The following is a 17,736-nucleotide window of genomic DNA, read 5'->3' as shown; positions in this document are numbered from 1 at the left end:
CTAAACTTTGGGCCCATGCAACTACTATAGGTGTGATTTCTCCTACCTACATGAGGTTCAGATAACTCCCTAAGTACGTACTGACTTCTACAGTGTATTTATATGGCGCTGTATAAACTTTATTCTAGTAACATTTGAATTCTCAGAATCCTTTGTTTGTATATAAAAATGAATGTGCCTAAAGCTGTACTAAGGACTTCTACTGCAGGAGTTTGAAAGCCCTACATAGCTTTGGGAATTTCTCTTTAGGTACTAACTATGAGCCTTTTGTTTCAGTAATCCAAATGGACCTATGCTAGTCTAAAAAGGTTCATTTTCTTTTTTGTTTTTGTTTTTTATATGCAATATTTTACCAAAAAAAAAAGTTAAATAACTTGACAGGTGGGTAGTAAAGTCAAAGGATACTATTCTGTGCATGCACAGAGATTCTAGGATTTTTGGTGGAAATTTGCCAGTATATGTCCCAGAGGCTTTTGCCAGGATAACAGATTTCCCATCAGCCAGTGATCATTAGGAACAAGGGCCAGGTGGACAGCAACTGTAAATCAAAAGCAGCTTCTACAAAAAAATTGACTTCGCTGCCTGTTTTGAAAGGAGGACGGTAATGCTTAAATGACAGTGTGTTAGGAGACAGGGTTATTGTCAAATTGTTCCCTGAAGAATGCTAATTTGAAAATAAAAGTGCTTTTAGCTTGGTCTGTGCAGAAGTATGTTTTCCTGTCTCCCCTGTAACAGGAAGTTACCATGACGGCTGAGTAGATGAATCTAGAGCAAGGACACATTACCATTAGGCTGTCTGTTCTCTCGAATCACAATGTCCTAGATATTGCTTCTCAATACATATTTTACCACACCACTGCTAGGAGTAATATTTTCCTTTTAAGAAAAATATTTAAATTAATTGCTTAATAAGCTGGAAGAACCAAGGAATTCTGGCTCTGCTGAAGTCCAGGGAAGTTTTACCATTAACTTCATTGGGGCTAATGATTAGCCCTGAAACTGTAACAGAAGTCTGGATGCTAAAAAGAAAAAAAAAAGTAACTCACCACTTAGGCTATTTTGAGGAACCAGTATGGTGCAGCAAGAAAGGTATTTGTAACATGTATGAGTTCATAGATACCTCTCTGTATGTCACTTTCATTACCGTTATCCATCACAAGCAAACTTTCAAAGATCCTGTTTCCCAGCTTCAGTTCAGTGTCTGTATTGAGTTGTCTCATATAATTGTCTTCTCAAAAATAGATTACATTTGTTAATTAATTTAAATTTTAGTCTAAGAAGGGAAAGTCATTTTAAGGTAGTGGCCAAATTGTGCCATTATTGGGATTTTATGTTACTAAACATGTTTACACAAATGTGCTTCAGAATAAAAAGCCCCAAAACAACAGTGTACAATTATAATTCATATAGCACTTTTTATCTTTAAAGTGCTTTGCAAACAGTAACTAATTAAACTAAACAGGTCCCCTGTGTGTTCAAATATTATAATTATCCACAGGTTAGTGACTTGCTCAAGGCCATGCAGCAAGGCAGAAGATGAGCTGGGATCAGGAATGTCTACCTTCTAGTCCCATGCTTAATCCACTACAGTGTGTTGCTCCAGAATGAAGCTTGAGTCATTTGTGGTTAGATATGTGAAATGTATTTTATTGATAGGGAGGCAGGCATTGTGTAATTGCTTGAAAAGCATGACACCAAAGAATGAATTATAAGTAACATTATGCGTTACTGCTACCCATTTAGCAGTTTGTACACCTATTTGGCAGCTGTTTCCCCAGTGATTCGTTATTCAGCTTTTTTGTTTTTTCGTTCTAATTCAGCCCAGAAAGCAGAGGCTGTGTGCATTAAGAAATTCACAGCTGTAGCAAATACTCATCAGTGTGGATTAGATAGCAAAACACTGCCAGAAAAAGCCACAATGAAACTACCTCAGTGAACTGCGAAGAAAAAGAAACTGATAAGAAAAAGAAAGAGCATTGTCCTCTGCTGTCACTTGAGCTAAAATTACTTCTTTTTTCCATTATCTAGATCAGATAAATTTTTATCTTTCCTTTTCCATAAGGCAGTTCCTGTGATTTTGTGACAGACAAACATGCAGCACAATTAAATCTTAATAGCAGTGCTTATACTGACTTACAGAAAAATGTTTCCTGAGTGTTTGGATCAGTGCATTCAAAACAAAAAAAAGTTATGTAGTTGTATTGGGTTTATGTGGCAGGGTTTTTGGTAGCTGGGGTGCTACAGACGTGGCTTCTGTTAGAAGCTGCTGGAAGTTTCCCCCATGTCCGACAGAGCCAATGCCAGCCGATTCCATGGCAGACCCACTGCTGGCCAAGGCCGAGTCTGTCAGTGATGGTGGTAGCGCCTCTGGGATAACATATTTAAGAAGGGGAAAAAACCTCTTTCTGTAGAGAGAAGTGAGAGTATGTGAGAGAAAATGCTCTATAGACACCAAGGTCAGTGAAGAAGGAGGGGCAGGAGGTGCTCCAGGCCCGGGAGCAGAGATTCCCCTGCAGCCCGCGGTGCGGCCCATGGTGAGGCAGCTGTGCCCCTGCAGCCATGGGGGGTAACGGGGGAGCAGATCTCCACCTGCAGCCCGGGGAGGAGCCCACACCAGAGCAGGTGGGTGCCCGAAGGAGGCTGTGACCCTCTGGGAAGCCCGTGCTGGAGCAGGCTCCTGGCAGGCCCTGTGGAGAGAGGAGCCCACGCTGGAGCAGGTTTGGCGGCAGGACTTGTGACCCCACGGGGGACCCATGCTGGAGCACTTTGTGAAGCACTGCATCGCCGTGGGAAGGACTGACATTGGAAAAGTTAGTGAGCACTGTCTGCCATGTGAGGGATCCCACACTGGAGCAGGAGGAGTGTGAGGAGTCCTACCTGAGGAGGAAGGAGCAGCAGAGACAACGTATGATGAACGGACCACAACCCCCATTCCCCATCATCCTGCGCCACTGGTGGCGAGGAAGTAGAGAAAATAAGGAGTAAAGTTAAGTCCAGGAAGAAAGGATGGGTGAGGGGAAGTTGTTTTAAGATTTAGTTTGTATTTCTCATTACCCTACTCTGATTTGATTGGTAATAAAGTAATTTTCCCCAAGTCGAGCCTGTTTTGCCTATGACAGTAATTGGTGAGTGACCTCTCTGCCCTTATCTCAACCTGAGAACCTATTGTTATATTTTCTCTCCCCTGCCCAGTTGAGGAGAAGAGTGATAGCCAGCTTTGGGCACTTAATGTCCAGCCACGGTCAACCCACCACAGTAGGTCAGAGGTTTGTAAACTGCATGCAGAGGAGCGCACTATCAAGAAGGGAACACTGTTTAGCAAGGCCTAATTGAGTGAGCACATGAATACAGGGATCTTAAAAAAAAAAGAAAAAAAAAGCCCACATTTTTTCTGCCATTTTCCTATTTTGCTGCACAATGAGAAAAAAGTGTGCTAGGTTTTCCCCTTTATTAGTTCAATCCTCTTTCACTAGTAGTGACTCCACTGCAACCTCTTTTCTGACAGCGGGTTCTTTTTAAGCTGGAGATAAAGAGGAGTGAAAAGAAGTTCCTGGATGATGGATATGGAAGAGGTTTTTTGTGCTGAGCCTGTGTGCCAAGGAGATGCCATTCTCCATGTGTATGTGACTGAGGACATGAGCATTACTGATATGGATGCATCAGGAAAAAAATAATTGGAGCTTAAAGCCACCACATGGATGAAGTTACTCTAACCAAAATGAAAGGAACGGGAGGTTGAAACAAGCAGGAAAGCAACATGATGGCTGATATAATGGCATCTAATCCTGTGGTGTGTCAGAAGTAATGATAGTCACAGGCTTCAGAGTCAAGCTGAGCACCTTCATTATTATAGCTGTGACAAACTAAAGATGTGTCAAGAGTGAAGTTTTGGGTCCTATTTTTGTTTATTTACCCTTCTGGGATATCCTGAGTTGCTACAGGATACAGCACTGCAAGGTAATATGAAAACTGAGGCAGATAGAAAATAAGGAAGAGACCAGGGTGGATCAGAGGAGACAGCAGTGAGCAAAACCACTCTTGCCTAGCATGTATTGCTAAGCTTAGGCAGTGTGGAGCAGGCTGGCAGGTACTGAGGTCAGAGACTGCCCTAAAAAATGCTCATCCTAAGGTCTGCCTAGAGTATTTGCTTCTGGCAGAAATCTCCAGCATTGCAAACAGAGCCTGAAAAATGAAATAACCTGGAAATGAATAGACCCTGCCGGCAGGCATGAAAAGAAATGCTTGCATTTATGTACTCATTAAAAGTCAACAGGAGTCTCAATCTTGTCAAAATATCTCCCTCAATTATTTGCATTAAAAATACGACATCTAGCATAGGGCTGGGATACTGCATGATAAATCAGGGACACACGTTGCTGTCAGATAGACAGATAGCTTCACATAGGTGTGAACACCATGGTGTTTCTCTTAAGAACTGATGACCATTGCTATCTCCGTGATCAGCTGCTTATCAGGGCCAAAGAGTCAAATAAGTTCACAGGAGGAACTAGAATAATGATCAAAATCTCAGTCATAAAAGTTTCAAAATCAGAATAACAGGATAATGTTCTATAATAAATTATTTGCTGAAAATTATTTACTCAGCTGAATATGCTGACTCACTTTGCACTCAGTATTTCCACTTCCGAACTACTTGCTGTTTCTGTCACCATACTGTTTCTGAGATTCTTAGGCACTGCTAAGGCATAATCAAAATAAAATGCATTTTTCCTCTTGATTGAGAGGAGCTACCAAGTACATGCAGGTCTGTAACAGGTCAATATATTGTGTGGTGTAGAGGTGCCGCTATCCCCATATGTTTGCAACACACATGAAATACTGGGGGTGCCCAGAACCAGAATAAGCCATAACAGCGTGGGCACTTGAGATGAGGTGCAGATTGCCTGTTTCAGGGGGGTCTGGTGGAGGTGGTGTGAGGTTATAAAATAGGTGCTTGGCTCCAGCAGTATTTCAGAGCACCTACACAAGGCAACAACACTCTGACAACATAGTCAACACAGAGTTAAATGCTCGGAAGTTCAATGGCAGAGCAACCAGCTTCCTAGAGCTGGCTCCATTTACCTGCTAGGTACTTGGCTGTGAATCATCTCTGCTCTCTTTGGCGCTTGGGCTTCTGGCCTGTAGGTGTTCATTAAAATACAGTTATGGGGGAAAAAAAAAAGATGTCTTATGTTCCCAACTTCCCATTGTGAAAAATAAGAGATTAAGTGCTTTGTTCTGAGATTACCTATTTCTACCTGTTTTAAAGCCCAGAGCATGCTCTTCCTACCAGACTTCACTCTGTTAAATGTGACGGCCAGCAGCAGCAGTGGTGCAGCCACCCACTCCTGACATAAAAACCTAGTGGTTATAACACTGAGTCAGGAAGCCAGATACCTACATTTGCCAATTCTGGAACACAAGGGTACTGTACAAAAGATATACAGGAGTGGTGCTACAATGTGCTTTTCCTCTTCTTTTTCCTCCTACACTTACATTTTGGATTGAAAAGTGACTATTACAGAGCCCTTTTATGCAAAACCCATGTTGTCAGGTGTGCTTTAGCCATTTTCATTGCACAGATAACATTCAAATCCCAGAGGAGAGGGAAGGGTTGGGCATTTCTCCACATGGTTTCTGGATCAGAGCAGAGGTCGGGTGGGAAGCCATAGCCATTTGGCTTTCAGGCCAAACAGAGAGGAACAGAGTATGTTTTAAGTGTCTATGAGATTGGTTGGAGAATGTCTGGGTGTCTTTTGCTTCAGTGCCTGGATACTGTAGGTTCTAACCAGAGTTTTAGTTGTCTGCTAAATTTCCCACTGACAAAAATTCAGCATCCAAGTACTTATCATCCTCACCAACTGTATTTTTGTCTGCCTTATTGCTTATTTTTTAAAAAGGGACCCTTATGAAAAGAAGTGTATGAAATTTAGAGTCGTGACTTCTGGGTCATTGCTCTTTGTATCAGCTGTAGGAATAAATATTTTTCCAATAAGACACAGAGATGATTATAAATTAATTGACATGGGAGAGAACAGTCAATGTTATGGTTTCCAGTTGCCATTTTTCCAGTGCATATTGATTTCAGTTGAGGGCTAATGGGGTAGGGGAGATTTTGTCCCAGTGCCCTTTGATTAAGTACTGATGCAACTGTGAAATAAAATCCATACCTGGTGATACCATGGGACACATACCTGAGATATGTTTCTGCAGAAGGGAGAGACTCTACACGGAGAGTGGAAAGAGAAGTTGGAAAAAACCCAATGTCAGGCTGTGATAGAGCTAATAACTTGGACTGAAAATTCTTTGCATTATTTTGTCATCTTCATAGAAGATTTCTGTCATTATCAGAAATTTAACATTTAGCAAATGTTAGAATCAAGCAAACAGTAAAGAAGAAGAGTATTTACTGTACATTTGAAGCAAGGAAATGTGAGAGTTTCAAAAGATGCAGTGTAAAATCTTGGGAGAAAATAGATTATGTGTAGGTTTCCAAGGGCCAATGGAAAGTGCAATTATATAAATCAAGAAAAGTTGCTTTGAAAATTTTTTTTCACTTTCAACAATTACTGTGCCAACCTGGCCATTTTAATTGAGCATTATAAATGATCCAAAATGGTTCCATTACAAATGCATTCAACTGCTAGTGTGCTAGAAGATTTTTATGATTCATGTTGTTATTCTAATATTTTTGCTAGTTTCTTGGGCGTTGGCCTCAGACTAATTTCATGGTACATTTGAGGTCTAAACCACAGAGAGAACTGAAGGGGGTTATTCATGGACTTGGCTTTCTACAGGTTTCTCTCTTTTTTTTTTTTCCTAACGTGTTGGAACTGTTTCCAAAAGCCAGCAGTATGATGCTTCTTGTTTGAGCACATGCAGTAGATCAAAATTTGTCAGTGAAAAGGAGCGTTCTGCATAGTCTAAATCCCAACATAGGAGTTTATACATCTATGACATCATATATTTGCGGTATTCAATATTACAAATAATGTTCTAGAAGATTATCTATTTTCCCTGGAGTCTTGGTTTTAAGTAAAAAGTGTTAAAGTCTAGGTTTTTCAGTCATATATTGGGAATAATACTACTTAAGCAGCAGAATTCTGGGAGCAGACATTTGCTCCAACCTCTGTTTCCTCATCATGCAATGTCTGCTTGCTCTAGATTCTCATTAATGTTTTCCTCTTGGTCACTGATTATTTTTTAATAAGAAAATATGATCCACCATGATCCAGAATTATCACCGTGACACCTGGATCCTTAAAATTTGACTCTGCTTGGATACAAATTAATGGCAGAGCTCCTAATGACTTGCTTAGCATTAGTCAGGACCTCTACAGAACAATTTCAGTTTAAGAAGGAGCTTTAAGTGAATCCTAAACTAAAGACCCTTCCACAATAAGGCCATGTGCTTACTTTGCAGTAAGTGTTCCTCAAGCATGTCTAAGTCCCCTGCAATTGTTTGGGGTAATTTAAATTTCCTAATTGTCTGTGTTCAATTTCCAGAGAGAGCATGTGGGGCTGTGCCAGGTCAGCTGTTAACCCTTTTCGTTTTTTCAACTCCAGGTATGAAGCATTTTATTGTGTATTATATAATGTTCTGTTTTATTGACAAAGTCTAGTAGCAGTGCTTTTCAGCTTTCTTTCCTTCTTTATGTCACAGCTGGGGGATATGTGGGGACTCAGCAAGGTCTGAAGTTGACTTTTGCTGTTGCTGTGTTGGGGCTGGGAGGATGGTGGTGTCCATCATGGGAAAGTGCTTTTTTTTTTTTCCAAATCCCAATAACTAAAATATGAGAATAGGAAAAAAATAACTTGTCTGATATACACTAATGCAGTTTAAAATGTTGAAAATACTCTACTGAAATTCAGTAACAAAGTTAATGTGAATCAACAGCTCATGTTACAATGAGTCGTTGCCAGCTACCATGAAACAGTCGACAAGCAAAGCTGTAAAATATAGGAAAAGGTCTTTGCAAATGTCTCCTTGCTTTCTTTTCATGGAGGCAAACATTTAAAAACCTTACTGTCTAATGCTCCTAGTAGATGCCCTGCTTTAGAATGCAGAGTTTATATACAAACCCAGTGGGGAGGTGACTGGGAGGTTTCAGCAAGCGTTGTGATGCCATAACATACCTCGGGTTCACCTCACTTGCCCAAGTAGAAATGATGTCATATGACAGAAGGGATGTACCAACACTGATAGGGTTCTTGTTTTTGTTGGATTAGTTGCTGTTGTTTTATTGGGTTTTAAAATACTATTCAATTAAATGTCCACTCTCAGTGTGCTTGCTTGCTTGTTTGTCCTCCTTCTTTCTTTTGTTGATTTTGTGGTCCCCTAAAGAGATTCCTTTGGAGTTGTGTTCATTGTGTGACAGGTGTAAACCCATCAACTCAATGCTTTATCAGCTTTTGGTAATTCATGGGCCTTCTATCTGTGGAGTACAGAAGGAAAACCAAGTTCACATTCAGTATAAGCAAATCAGTTGCAGAATAAATCTAATTCTCCACATGTATAAGTAGAGCTAAGCTCTATAATAAAATTAAGAAGGCACCATGTTTAAGAGCAATTACACTTTCAAATTGCTAATGAGTAGTCAAATACAGAAATCATTCCTCAAATCTGCTCCTATCTCCAATTTGTAGTTAATTGCATTACAACTGGTATATTTGTATTAAAAATTTGCAGGATCTTATTAGTCAAACATTTTCAAAGTAGCAGCAGCAGCGACTTCTCTGATAAAGCCAATACAAAGCTTTTAAGGTTTCCTTGGGTATGAAATTGAGATGATCTGTTTATTTTTTAAAAAAATCCTTAGAGTTTTCTTCGACCTGATTGAAGTTATCAGTGCAACTTCAGAAATTAAAGAGCCTGCCAGTTTCCCAAAATGTTGTGTTTCTAAAATAAATTTATATTTCAGATACAGTTTTGAATGCAGGCTCCTTTACCAGAATTAGCAATAATATTCTATATAATCAACAATGGTAATAACTTATATTCTACAGGAAGCATTTTCAAGGAGGATGCTTATGTTGTCCATTTTTTGCTTTTTTTTAATGTTATCAGTATTTTGCTAAAAAAATTGCTCATGAATTTACATGTAGAGTTTATGCATTCCATGACAATGGATATGAGGTCCTACTACTGAGGGCCCTTGAACAACATGCATGGCTAGATGTAGATGATGGTGGCGTAAGTCATCTCATGTACCAATTCTAAACCACTGAAAGTTTGTTGGCTCTGACTGGAGTGAGGTGAGACTGAAATGTAGTGTTTTGGTGAGGCAAATAGCTGCTAATAAAACTTGAAAAAGAGATGTACGATCTTCTATGTCTTTTTAAAATAAAGGACCGGGTTGTTCAAGAAAGTCACATCTGTCAAACCTTGTTTAGGCCATGTGGACCTGTCTGTAGAGTGAAAGGTGGAAATGAGATCAATGAGATGAATGCTGTAAGTCAGGGTATTATTTGAAAGTGTGAATTCTTATGGTGCACTTAAAACTGCTCCCAGTTCTAGGAGTATTCCTCACAGCTGGTCTAGCCTCTTGGAGTACAGTGTTATTGCAGTTTAGGAACAGTAACTGCTTGTCAGAAGTGAATTCTGCTACAGTTAAGTACAGCTATGTATGTATATATTTCATCTGAATGAAATTTCATTCCTGCCCAGTTTTGTGGTTTTTTTTTTTTTTCAATTTTGTATTGCTAAAGTTATCTTTTTCCACTAAATGTCAAGAAAGTTATTCTTCCATAAAATTACACTAAAAATTATGATATTCTAGTGATGAAAATGAATTCTTAGATATTTGATTTTCTTTGTGGTGGCAGGGAACAGAATGGATCACAAAGTCTTGAAGAAACGTTTTTTGTAGGCTCCTTTCCCCTTTTTTATTGGGCTCATGAAATCTACTAAAAGGTGTAAGTTTTACTCAAACCCAATTCCACACAAATGTTCTGCAACTGCTGACCTCTGTGGATAGCCACAGGCTGGGTCTGTTGCTCCAATCCATACATGTCTAACTGTTCTTTTCCTATAAAATGTTGAACATTTTGTCCATACTGCCTTCCCTGATCCAGAAGTGCCCTGATCCACCATTTCATTGGTGGCAAAGTAATACTCTGTGAGTTGCAGATGTTGGTGGGCACAACATGGTTCTTCATCCTTGGTGTCTCACAAAATACTGCTTTTGCTCTTGTATAATTTACCCCTGTTCTTCTTTTTAACACCTCATTCCACAGGCTGGGCCAGATGGGAGATGTTTGGCAGCTGGAGGACCCAGATGCCAGTTTCTGGAATATAGCTTTCCTGCATTGGCATGTGGATTCATGGCTGGCTTCTTGGCTTGCACCTCTGCTAGCTTCTTGGCTAGCTGTCTAGCTGGCAGCTGTATCACTGCCTCTGGGGCTATGTTAGGGTCAAGCTGCTATGGAGTTGGATGACTTTCCTGATCTGAATTACCCTGCCGGACACCATTTTCACCTTAGTTTGCTTTGACTCTCCACTATTCAAAGACAAATGTTTGCACTGTTCTGTTTTATTCCTGCCATTTGTAAGACTAACTCGAAGCAGTAGTTCTCATTTGTCACTAGTTCAAAAAGAAAATAAGCATTGCAGAGTACACTGTTTCACTTGTTAGGATTCCCATTCAGTTAGCAGGAATGTAAGGCCCGAGTCTGTACTTGCAGTTCATCTCTGGGACCAAATCATAGCTACAGAGCACAGGCACAGAGGCTTCAAAAAAAAAGCATTTCTTATGTCTAAAATGTCATAGCTTTCAACCATGAGTGAATCTAGCCTCTGTCAAACAGAAAAAAAAACACATTTGGGGAGACAATCTGGATAATTTTTAAAGGAAAAGGATAAAGAATAATGAGGATGATAATAAATAGGATATTACTGGTAATACTTAAGAGCAATGCCAGAAGAAACCGCTTGATCTTATGTTTACCTGATTCTTCTGTTTACCTGATTCGGAATGTCTACATTACATACTTTAGTTTTACCTCTGTTTTTTTGTTTTGTTTTCTTTTGGTGTTTTTTTTTTTTTTTCATAAATGAGGTAGTGAAAAAGAAGTGCATCTATGATAGCCAAAGCACTTGAAGTAATTCCCTAATCTACATCTTTTCCTCCATGCAGCTCAGTGCATAAACATTACTTTCAGTGGGAAAAATTTCAAAATCAGGAGGTCACCAAGACTGGATACTTAAAGTACAGATTAGTCATACTGGCTATGGAATTTTTATTCCCTCAGCTGCAGTAACAGTATGTTGTGCTACACTGGAGTCAGTGGTATCCCTATTACATGCTCACAAAACTTTTTTAATGTTGAGCAAATATCACTTGTGCCTGCTTTGGACACAAAACTCCTAACTGTATGTTAAGGTTAAGGTTTGCAGGGTGATCTGACCTCTGAGGAAAAGCACCTGAATCCCCCGTTATAATCACTGTAGACAAGTGCACGTCTCAGGAGTAACGAAAAAGGAGACTGTACCCATCTAGTTTAGGTGTATACTCCTCTTCACCAACAATCTATGGAGCATAAGTGCTTCCATAGGAATACAGCCATGTTATGTTATGGACTATATAGGGAACCAGTAGGAAATAAAAGCATGTTTCACTCAGAGGTAGTTGGCATAGCCCTTTTCAGGTGATAACGGAGGAGACACGATTCCTGGCAGCAGCAACAGCAGTATTCCCACCTCTGTAGGAGAGCTTTGTTAACTAGCTTGACAACACAAAGTGGGAGACATGAGGTTTAGGTTCTCAGCACAAGCATCACAGGGGTGTTTTAATTACTGGGCTCCTTGGCACAGGCCTAATCAGATGAGATACTTGGGCAGCAGTGCTGTCTCTCATCTCCCTTCTTACTGAATATGGGCGATGGTATAGGCAGGAGCGCAGAAGTCATGGGATGGGAAGGAGAGTGCATAAGAAGAGCCTGAACCCTACCTGAGTGTGGTCAGGACTGGGACTGTAGGCTCCATTCCCTGGAGCACCATCGGGCCAGAAACAGCCGTGGGTACTGAAATAGAGCTTTCACCCTTCCCCTCTTGGAGGGGAGTGTCCAGATTTCTAGTATGAAGCCAGGATCCCCATTTTTTGTCCTACCTTTTAGCCTCATGGTTCTTCCATTCCTGGTTGCAGAGTAGCCTTGCTTTCATGGATTGTCATGCAGAAGGCCTTGAGTCCTTATATCCAGATTATTCCTGGAGTGATGGAGATATTGAATCAACCTTCTGTCTGAGAAGGACATACAACCAAAGTCTCTCCTTCCCTGGGTGAATTACTTGACTGCAAGTCTACAGTACAGCACCTTGCCAGTGCCACCACTGCCTGCCTTTTGGGGTTCCTCACAAGACACAGGGAAAGTTGAGGACATTGCCATGCATGGAGGTGGAAAATGGGCACCTGCCAGAACAAGTATGTGTGAACATGTGCCTTGAGGTTGGTACTTGAAGAAGCTCCAGCTTAACAGTGAAGGACCTCATGAGTTTAGGGACATGATGGGTGGGACTGTTCATGGGACAGTGGATGGGAATGCAGTCGTGGACCTAGGAAGGCTTATGGGTGCCAGCCTCCCAAATCAGGGTTTCAGTGTGCTAGTTTCTAGACTTCTCTATGTATTTCACTTTCCAAACTATATTTTCTCCTTTGAAATGAGCAAGCTTTCACTGGTTTTTAATGTAGTAGAATTTTGTTATTCCACTATTTAGAGTATTCCTTTTCCCTGTTTACCTGTTTCTGCCCTTTTGACTATGAAAGGATGGGTTTGGCTGTCCTTAATTTTTACATCTCAGCCACAATTTCCACCCCTTTTGAAGAGATTGTCACTTTTTGTATTCCAGTGACTTTGGAAGTCATAGGTAAGGCAGAAAAAAATTATCTTTTTTTTTAAAAAAAAAGGCAACTATGTTGTCCCTTCTGTATTCTTTCCAAGCAGAGAAACAATGCGTGCTGTTAAAAGAGGAAAATAAACAACTGCAAAGATGTTTTTCCCTTCCCTTGCACCTCCAGTACATTCTGTAACCCAGTTACTGTAATTGTTTTTAAACTTTTTAAAACTTTTTTTACTGTCAAAAGGTTGTGGTAAAACAAGTGTTTCTCATAAGGCCAGTGTGACCACAAGGGATGTAAAGAGATGACAGAGCAAACAAAATCTCGTGTTTTGTTTATCAACTTTTTTTTTTTTCCTAATCACAGATATTTGGAGAGAGAATCTGTTTACTTCAGTGAAAGACTAGCTTAGAGTTTGCTGATTCCCAAGGCAAAAAGAAGGCATAGTTTCCAACTTGCAGGCTGTTCAGTGTGTGTGATGAGCTGAAGTCATTTGTGGATTTGTATGTTGCATTTTGACGTGATTAAATGTTTTAAGTCTATTGATTTCATGCTGGGGATTAATGATGCTGAATGAAAGAACATCAAAGAATAAAACGTGTTTACATGCACGATTAAAATACCTTAAAAAAGAGCCAGAGTACCTATTATTGGATAGAAATGAGATAAGAACAGTGTAGGGCCAATCATGCATTCTGCATTGAAAGGAAAATGAATTAACTTCTTCAGGCATAGAAAGAAGAATAGCAAAGATTTGATAAGGATTGACTGTACCTTTCTGAATGCTTAACACTTGTGTTTGACTTGTTATTTTGGAAGAGGGATTAAGGAGGTTTCATTATCAGTTACTGCAGATCTGTTTTACTGAATCAATCAAAGCATGATGCTTAGCTGCTTGGGATTAATGAGACAATCTTTTAACTGGAGAACTTGTTGGTAACAGCATGTTAATAAAGGACAAGACCCAGAGATACTCAATGCAACCTTGGACATGAGATACAGTAAAGATGGTGTTTGCTACTTTGAATTTGCATAATACTCTTAGATCTGTTTGCCTTAGCATATTAACTCAAAAACATACCGTTAACTTAAAATGTTCACAGTGCTAATTGTTTTGTATCTGCTCTCTGCAAATGTTCCTAATGGCTGTCTGGATTCATGGGTCGTATCTGGATCTGCGGTTAGGTATCACATTCTGTTTACCAAGGTAATAGTAGGTGAAGATGGAAAAGACCTATTTGCTCATTAAATCCATCCTTTTGAAAGCACAATATAGGCTCTTCCAATAGTATTAAACTGTTAGTACCCCTGATGTTAGCCAGAATGCTAGGGAGATAATTTATTTGTGCTGTACCTATGGAGAAGGATGCCTTAATGATCAAGTTAGCATGTGAAATACTTGGTGCACATGAAATACTCCCTACTGAGCTAGGGAGAAGTTTAAATGTGCAATCTAATACAGCTCAGTAAATACCTGATGAGACCAGCTCGTGTACACATTTGTTTTTTCTCTGCTGATGCTCTGATCTGGATTAGCATATGTGAGATGAATTCAGCAGTCTGATACACACTACAGTTCATTTGTCTCAGAAGAGGTTGAATGATTATTCTGAGTTTGGGGGGGGGGGGGGTGACAATGTGAGGTTATTTTTTTCCCCCACTTCCACTGCTTAATACAAGACCTGAAGCCCTTAGTTACCAGAACAAAGCGTCTGAGCAGTAACTGAGCTTGAGCAAACCCAAGAGAAGAGTAATGACTGTTCCTTGCAAGCTTCCTGCCTTGGTGCAGGTGCAGGAATCAGGAGGGCCTGAATAATTCATAAGGTGCAAATTAGCCCCAGCTTGCTCCCGCTGCTTGAATTTTGCTTCTGCTTACCTACCTAGTTGCTAGAAAGAACAGAAATAAAGGAAGCTTGGGAAACTAGGGAGAGCCAGGCAAAAAGTGTTACAGTTTAAAGGCCAATGTCACAGAGACTGCTGAATACTGGGTGTGTTTGAAGGCTTGGTGCTTATTGCAGAACTGGACTGTGCATTGATTATTCATGAAGAGTTTTCTCAGGAAGAAGGAAACTCTGGGGACCAATTCTATTGCTCTTGGAGGGGGAAAAAAACTTCCTTTTAAGAATTAGGTTTTTCCCTCTTTTATAGTTATTGTTTCTAAAAAATGCTGCTTTAAAAAAAAAATCTTAAAAGCTCATTTAAAGCCTATTAAACTATTTCAGAGAGTATGCATTTATGGTGTCATTGAACTCAAGGGTCCAGAGAAATTTGATGAGAAATTGTGTATGTTAGGATGGTTACTGCCTTGAGTAAATGTGGATTCCAAGAGCTTGTATGAAACTAGGCACATTTGGAAATGCAGTGTGTAATTAACTTGTATTTTTATCATTTAAAAGGCAGCATTGCTCTCTTTTAAATACTGTTAGTGGTGGTTACCTTTTCTGTTGGATTACTTAGCTGTTTTTCTGCCCAGAAGAACAAAATGAAAGGTGAGTGGTGCTTAATCTGTCTGCTGCACATTGCAGCTCACCCAAGCATCAAGGAAGAGGTTTTGTTGAGCTCTGTTGTTCTGGGAGAAAAGAATTCCTGACACAAATCTTTGAACAGTTTGTGTGTTGCCACACAGTACCGAGAGGAGCTGGTCTGAAAAAGGCAGATTGTTTCTGCTGTGTACCTGAATATCCCTTTGACATCTCTCATGTGGGAGGTGGAAACATCTGACAGCCCCATCAGGAGCAGGAACAAGGTAGTTAGTTCTCCCTATCGGCAGGTGTTCGTATGGAACAAAACTCTCCTAATGTTTTTGCTGTGCTCAGTATCAAAAGAGAACAACAGGAAAAAAGGCTTCTTTTTAGTGATTTTGGGGAGGTTTCTGGTTTGGTTTTCTTTCAATATATACCTCTTCTTTCTCCATTCCCTTCTACCCCGCCCCCTCTTGGCTCCCACGTGCAGCAGCTAGATCACGTTGCCATCATCTGTTTTTGTATTTCCCTCATTCGGGTGGCTGGAATAGGAGCTGGCTCTCGTTTCTAGCTGATTCTGTCATTTCCGCTAGGCCCCAGCTTGGGTGAACTCCAAGACCAACAGGTGATCCTTGTAGCTGCAAAACAGCAGGAAGGAGGCTGTGCATGTAGGAGACAGTGCTCCAGAGGGGCTGCCTGGCCCTGCTCCATCTTTCTGTATAATTAACGCCCCCCTCCCCAGCCCCCCATACCAAGCAGAAAATCTGTGCAGAACAGCTCAGCTGCAACAGCCGTCATAGGGAAAATGTTAATAAAAGAGTCCTGGAAGAATATCGGGCTCTGCGAGCACAGAGGCGCACTCCGTCTTAGAAAGAAACCATGGTTGGTCCTTTATAGGAACAGGGGCAAAATTGTATTAGCTGCTGAAAAGTTATACATACACTTTGTCAACCGTTGCAGGAAAATAAACATTTCGATATATTTCAGTGCTATGCTCACGGGCTTTTTTATTTGTATAGGAACTAGTTTGGAATTAGGTGATAGTTCAGTTAAGCTTTTCTCTCCAACAAGTAGCTTGTGAAATCACGTGGAAATTACTTGGGCAGAGAGGTAGCTGTGGTCAGGAAGGGCCATCTCAAGCTGTAGAGCTGGGGGCAGCCAGTGCAGGAGCCATGCAGGCTCTGCATACTCTGGGTGTCTGCGCCAGGGAGGCAGGGCTGTGCAGGGCTTTGCAGGGGTAATTTTTAGAACACATGAAAAACTTCCAGGAATCCTCAAGACCACCTCAAAGAACTATTTTTTTTTTTTTTTAGAGGAACCTCCTAAAGGATTTTTTTTTTTTTTTTTAAATTGAAACAAAGTTCTATTTAGGAGATGACAGTGGCTTAACAAAACCAGTTTCAAAACATATTGCCAAGACTTAGGTTAACCCCTTGGCATATACCATAATGTGAGATAATGTGTCCCTGGAAACCCTAACTGCATGTTAGTATTTGTGAGGCAGGCTGATATTTTAAGATAGACACTTGGTAGCCTTAATCCTCTGCAAAATAGATAATATCTCAGATTCTTCTAGCCAGTTCACATGGAAGCCAAATTGCTTTTTCTACCTGTGGAATCAGTGGTAGCGGTTTGAAAGCTGAAGGTTGTATATAGACAAGGTATACGTTTTCTGTATGCACTTCTGTAGGGAGCTGGGCTCGCTCTCAATGCGCCACAGCACATCTCCGCAGCAAGGGTAGGCTGCCGGGAGAAACGAACTGGGAAGCCTCGATCAGCTCCGCCGGTGAAAATGAGGTATTGCAGCAGATCTGCACAACAGCAAGCATTCGTCTTGCCTGACCATTCCTGCTATACGCTAACCAGAAACACAAACTGCAAGGAGAGTAAACTCGGTTATGAAACATCAACATATTTAGTAATGCTTCTAGCAGCTAGCAGTTTGCAATCCTTTTAACTAAGCCAGCAATCGTTTCTCCGTGCATTGTTCTGCAGTTTATCAGCCATCTGAAGGGGGAGGAAGCGCCCTACCAGGGACACATTACATCTCAGGAGTACAGTCATGTGTGTGGAAACCTAAAGGTGATCCAAGATCTGAACTGGCAGCAGATTGTTCAGGAATACATGATTTACATCCCTTGGCTGTGTCTCCCCATGCTGAGTGGTGTACCAGTGGACACTAGCATCTCAAATTTTTTTTACCTTGTGCCCCTTCCTTTCTCAGTGCTGGTTTGCTGCCTTTGCCCCCTTCCAAGACCTCTGGTATATGAGGTTATTAGAAGGGAATGAGGTATTTTCATGAAAATGTTCTGAATTTTTCTCTTCTCTCTGTATCATATGAGACTGTTCTAATCCCTGTGTTTGCCATGGGTCCTGGACAAACCTGAATAGTCTCTCTGGGAGCCTCTGCTGTCCTTCTTGCTTCCCCTTGGGTTAAGGGG

The 17,736-nt window shown here is 40.7% G+C and overlaps 1 protein-coding gene across 4 annotated transcripts in view; it reads left to right on the top strand.

Moving 5' to 3' along the window:
- Window positions 1-17,736, top strand: part of KLF12 (Kruppel like factor 12) — a 187,532-nt gene that overhangs the window by 115,220 nt on the left and 54,576 nt on the right. For 3 of the 4 annotated variants that reach the window (XM_026843432.1, XM_026843440.1, XM_026843449.1), the window contains one exon: window positions 7,507-7,566. The exons of the other annotated variant lie outside the window; for it this stretch is intronic. In XM_026843432.1, the coding sequence (XP_026699233.1) occupies window positions 7,507-7,566 (60 nt within the window). The remainder of the gene's footprint in view (window positions 1-7,506; window positions 7,567-17,736) is intronic. 4 annotated transcript variants of the gene reach the window in all.

The sequence above is a fragment of the Athene cunicularia genome (assembly GCF_003259725.1).
Source record: "Athene cunicularia isolate RWA chromosome 1 unlocalized genomic scaffold, athCun1 chr1_part1, whole genome shotgun sequence".
In the NCBI taxonomy this organism is placed as follows: domain Eukaryota; kingdom Metazoa; phylum Chordata; class Aves; order Strigiformes; family Strigidae; genus Athene; species Athene cunicularia.
Note: the sequence above shows the minus strand (reverse complement) of the source record. Positions and strands in the feature narration are given on the sequence as shown.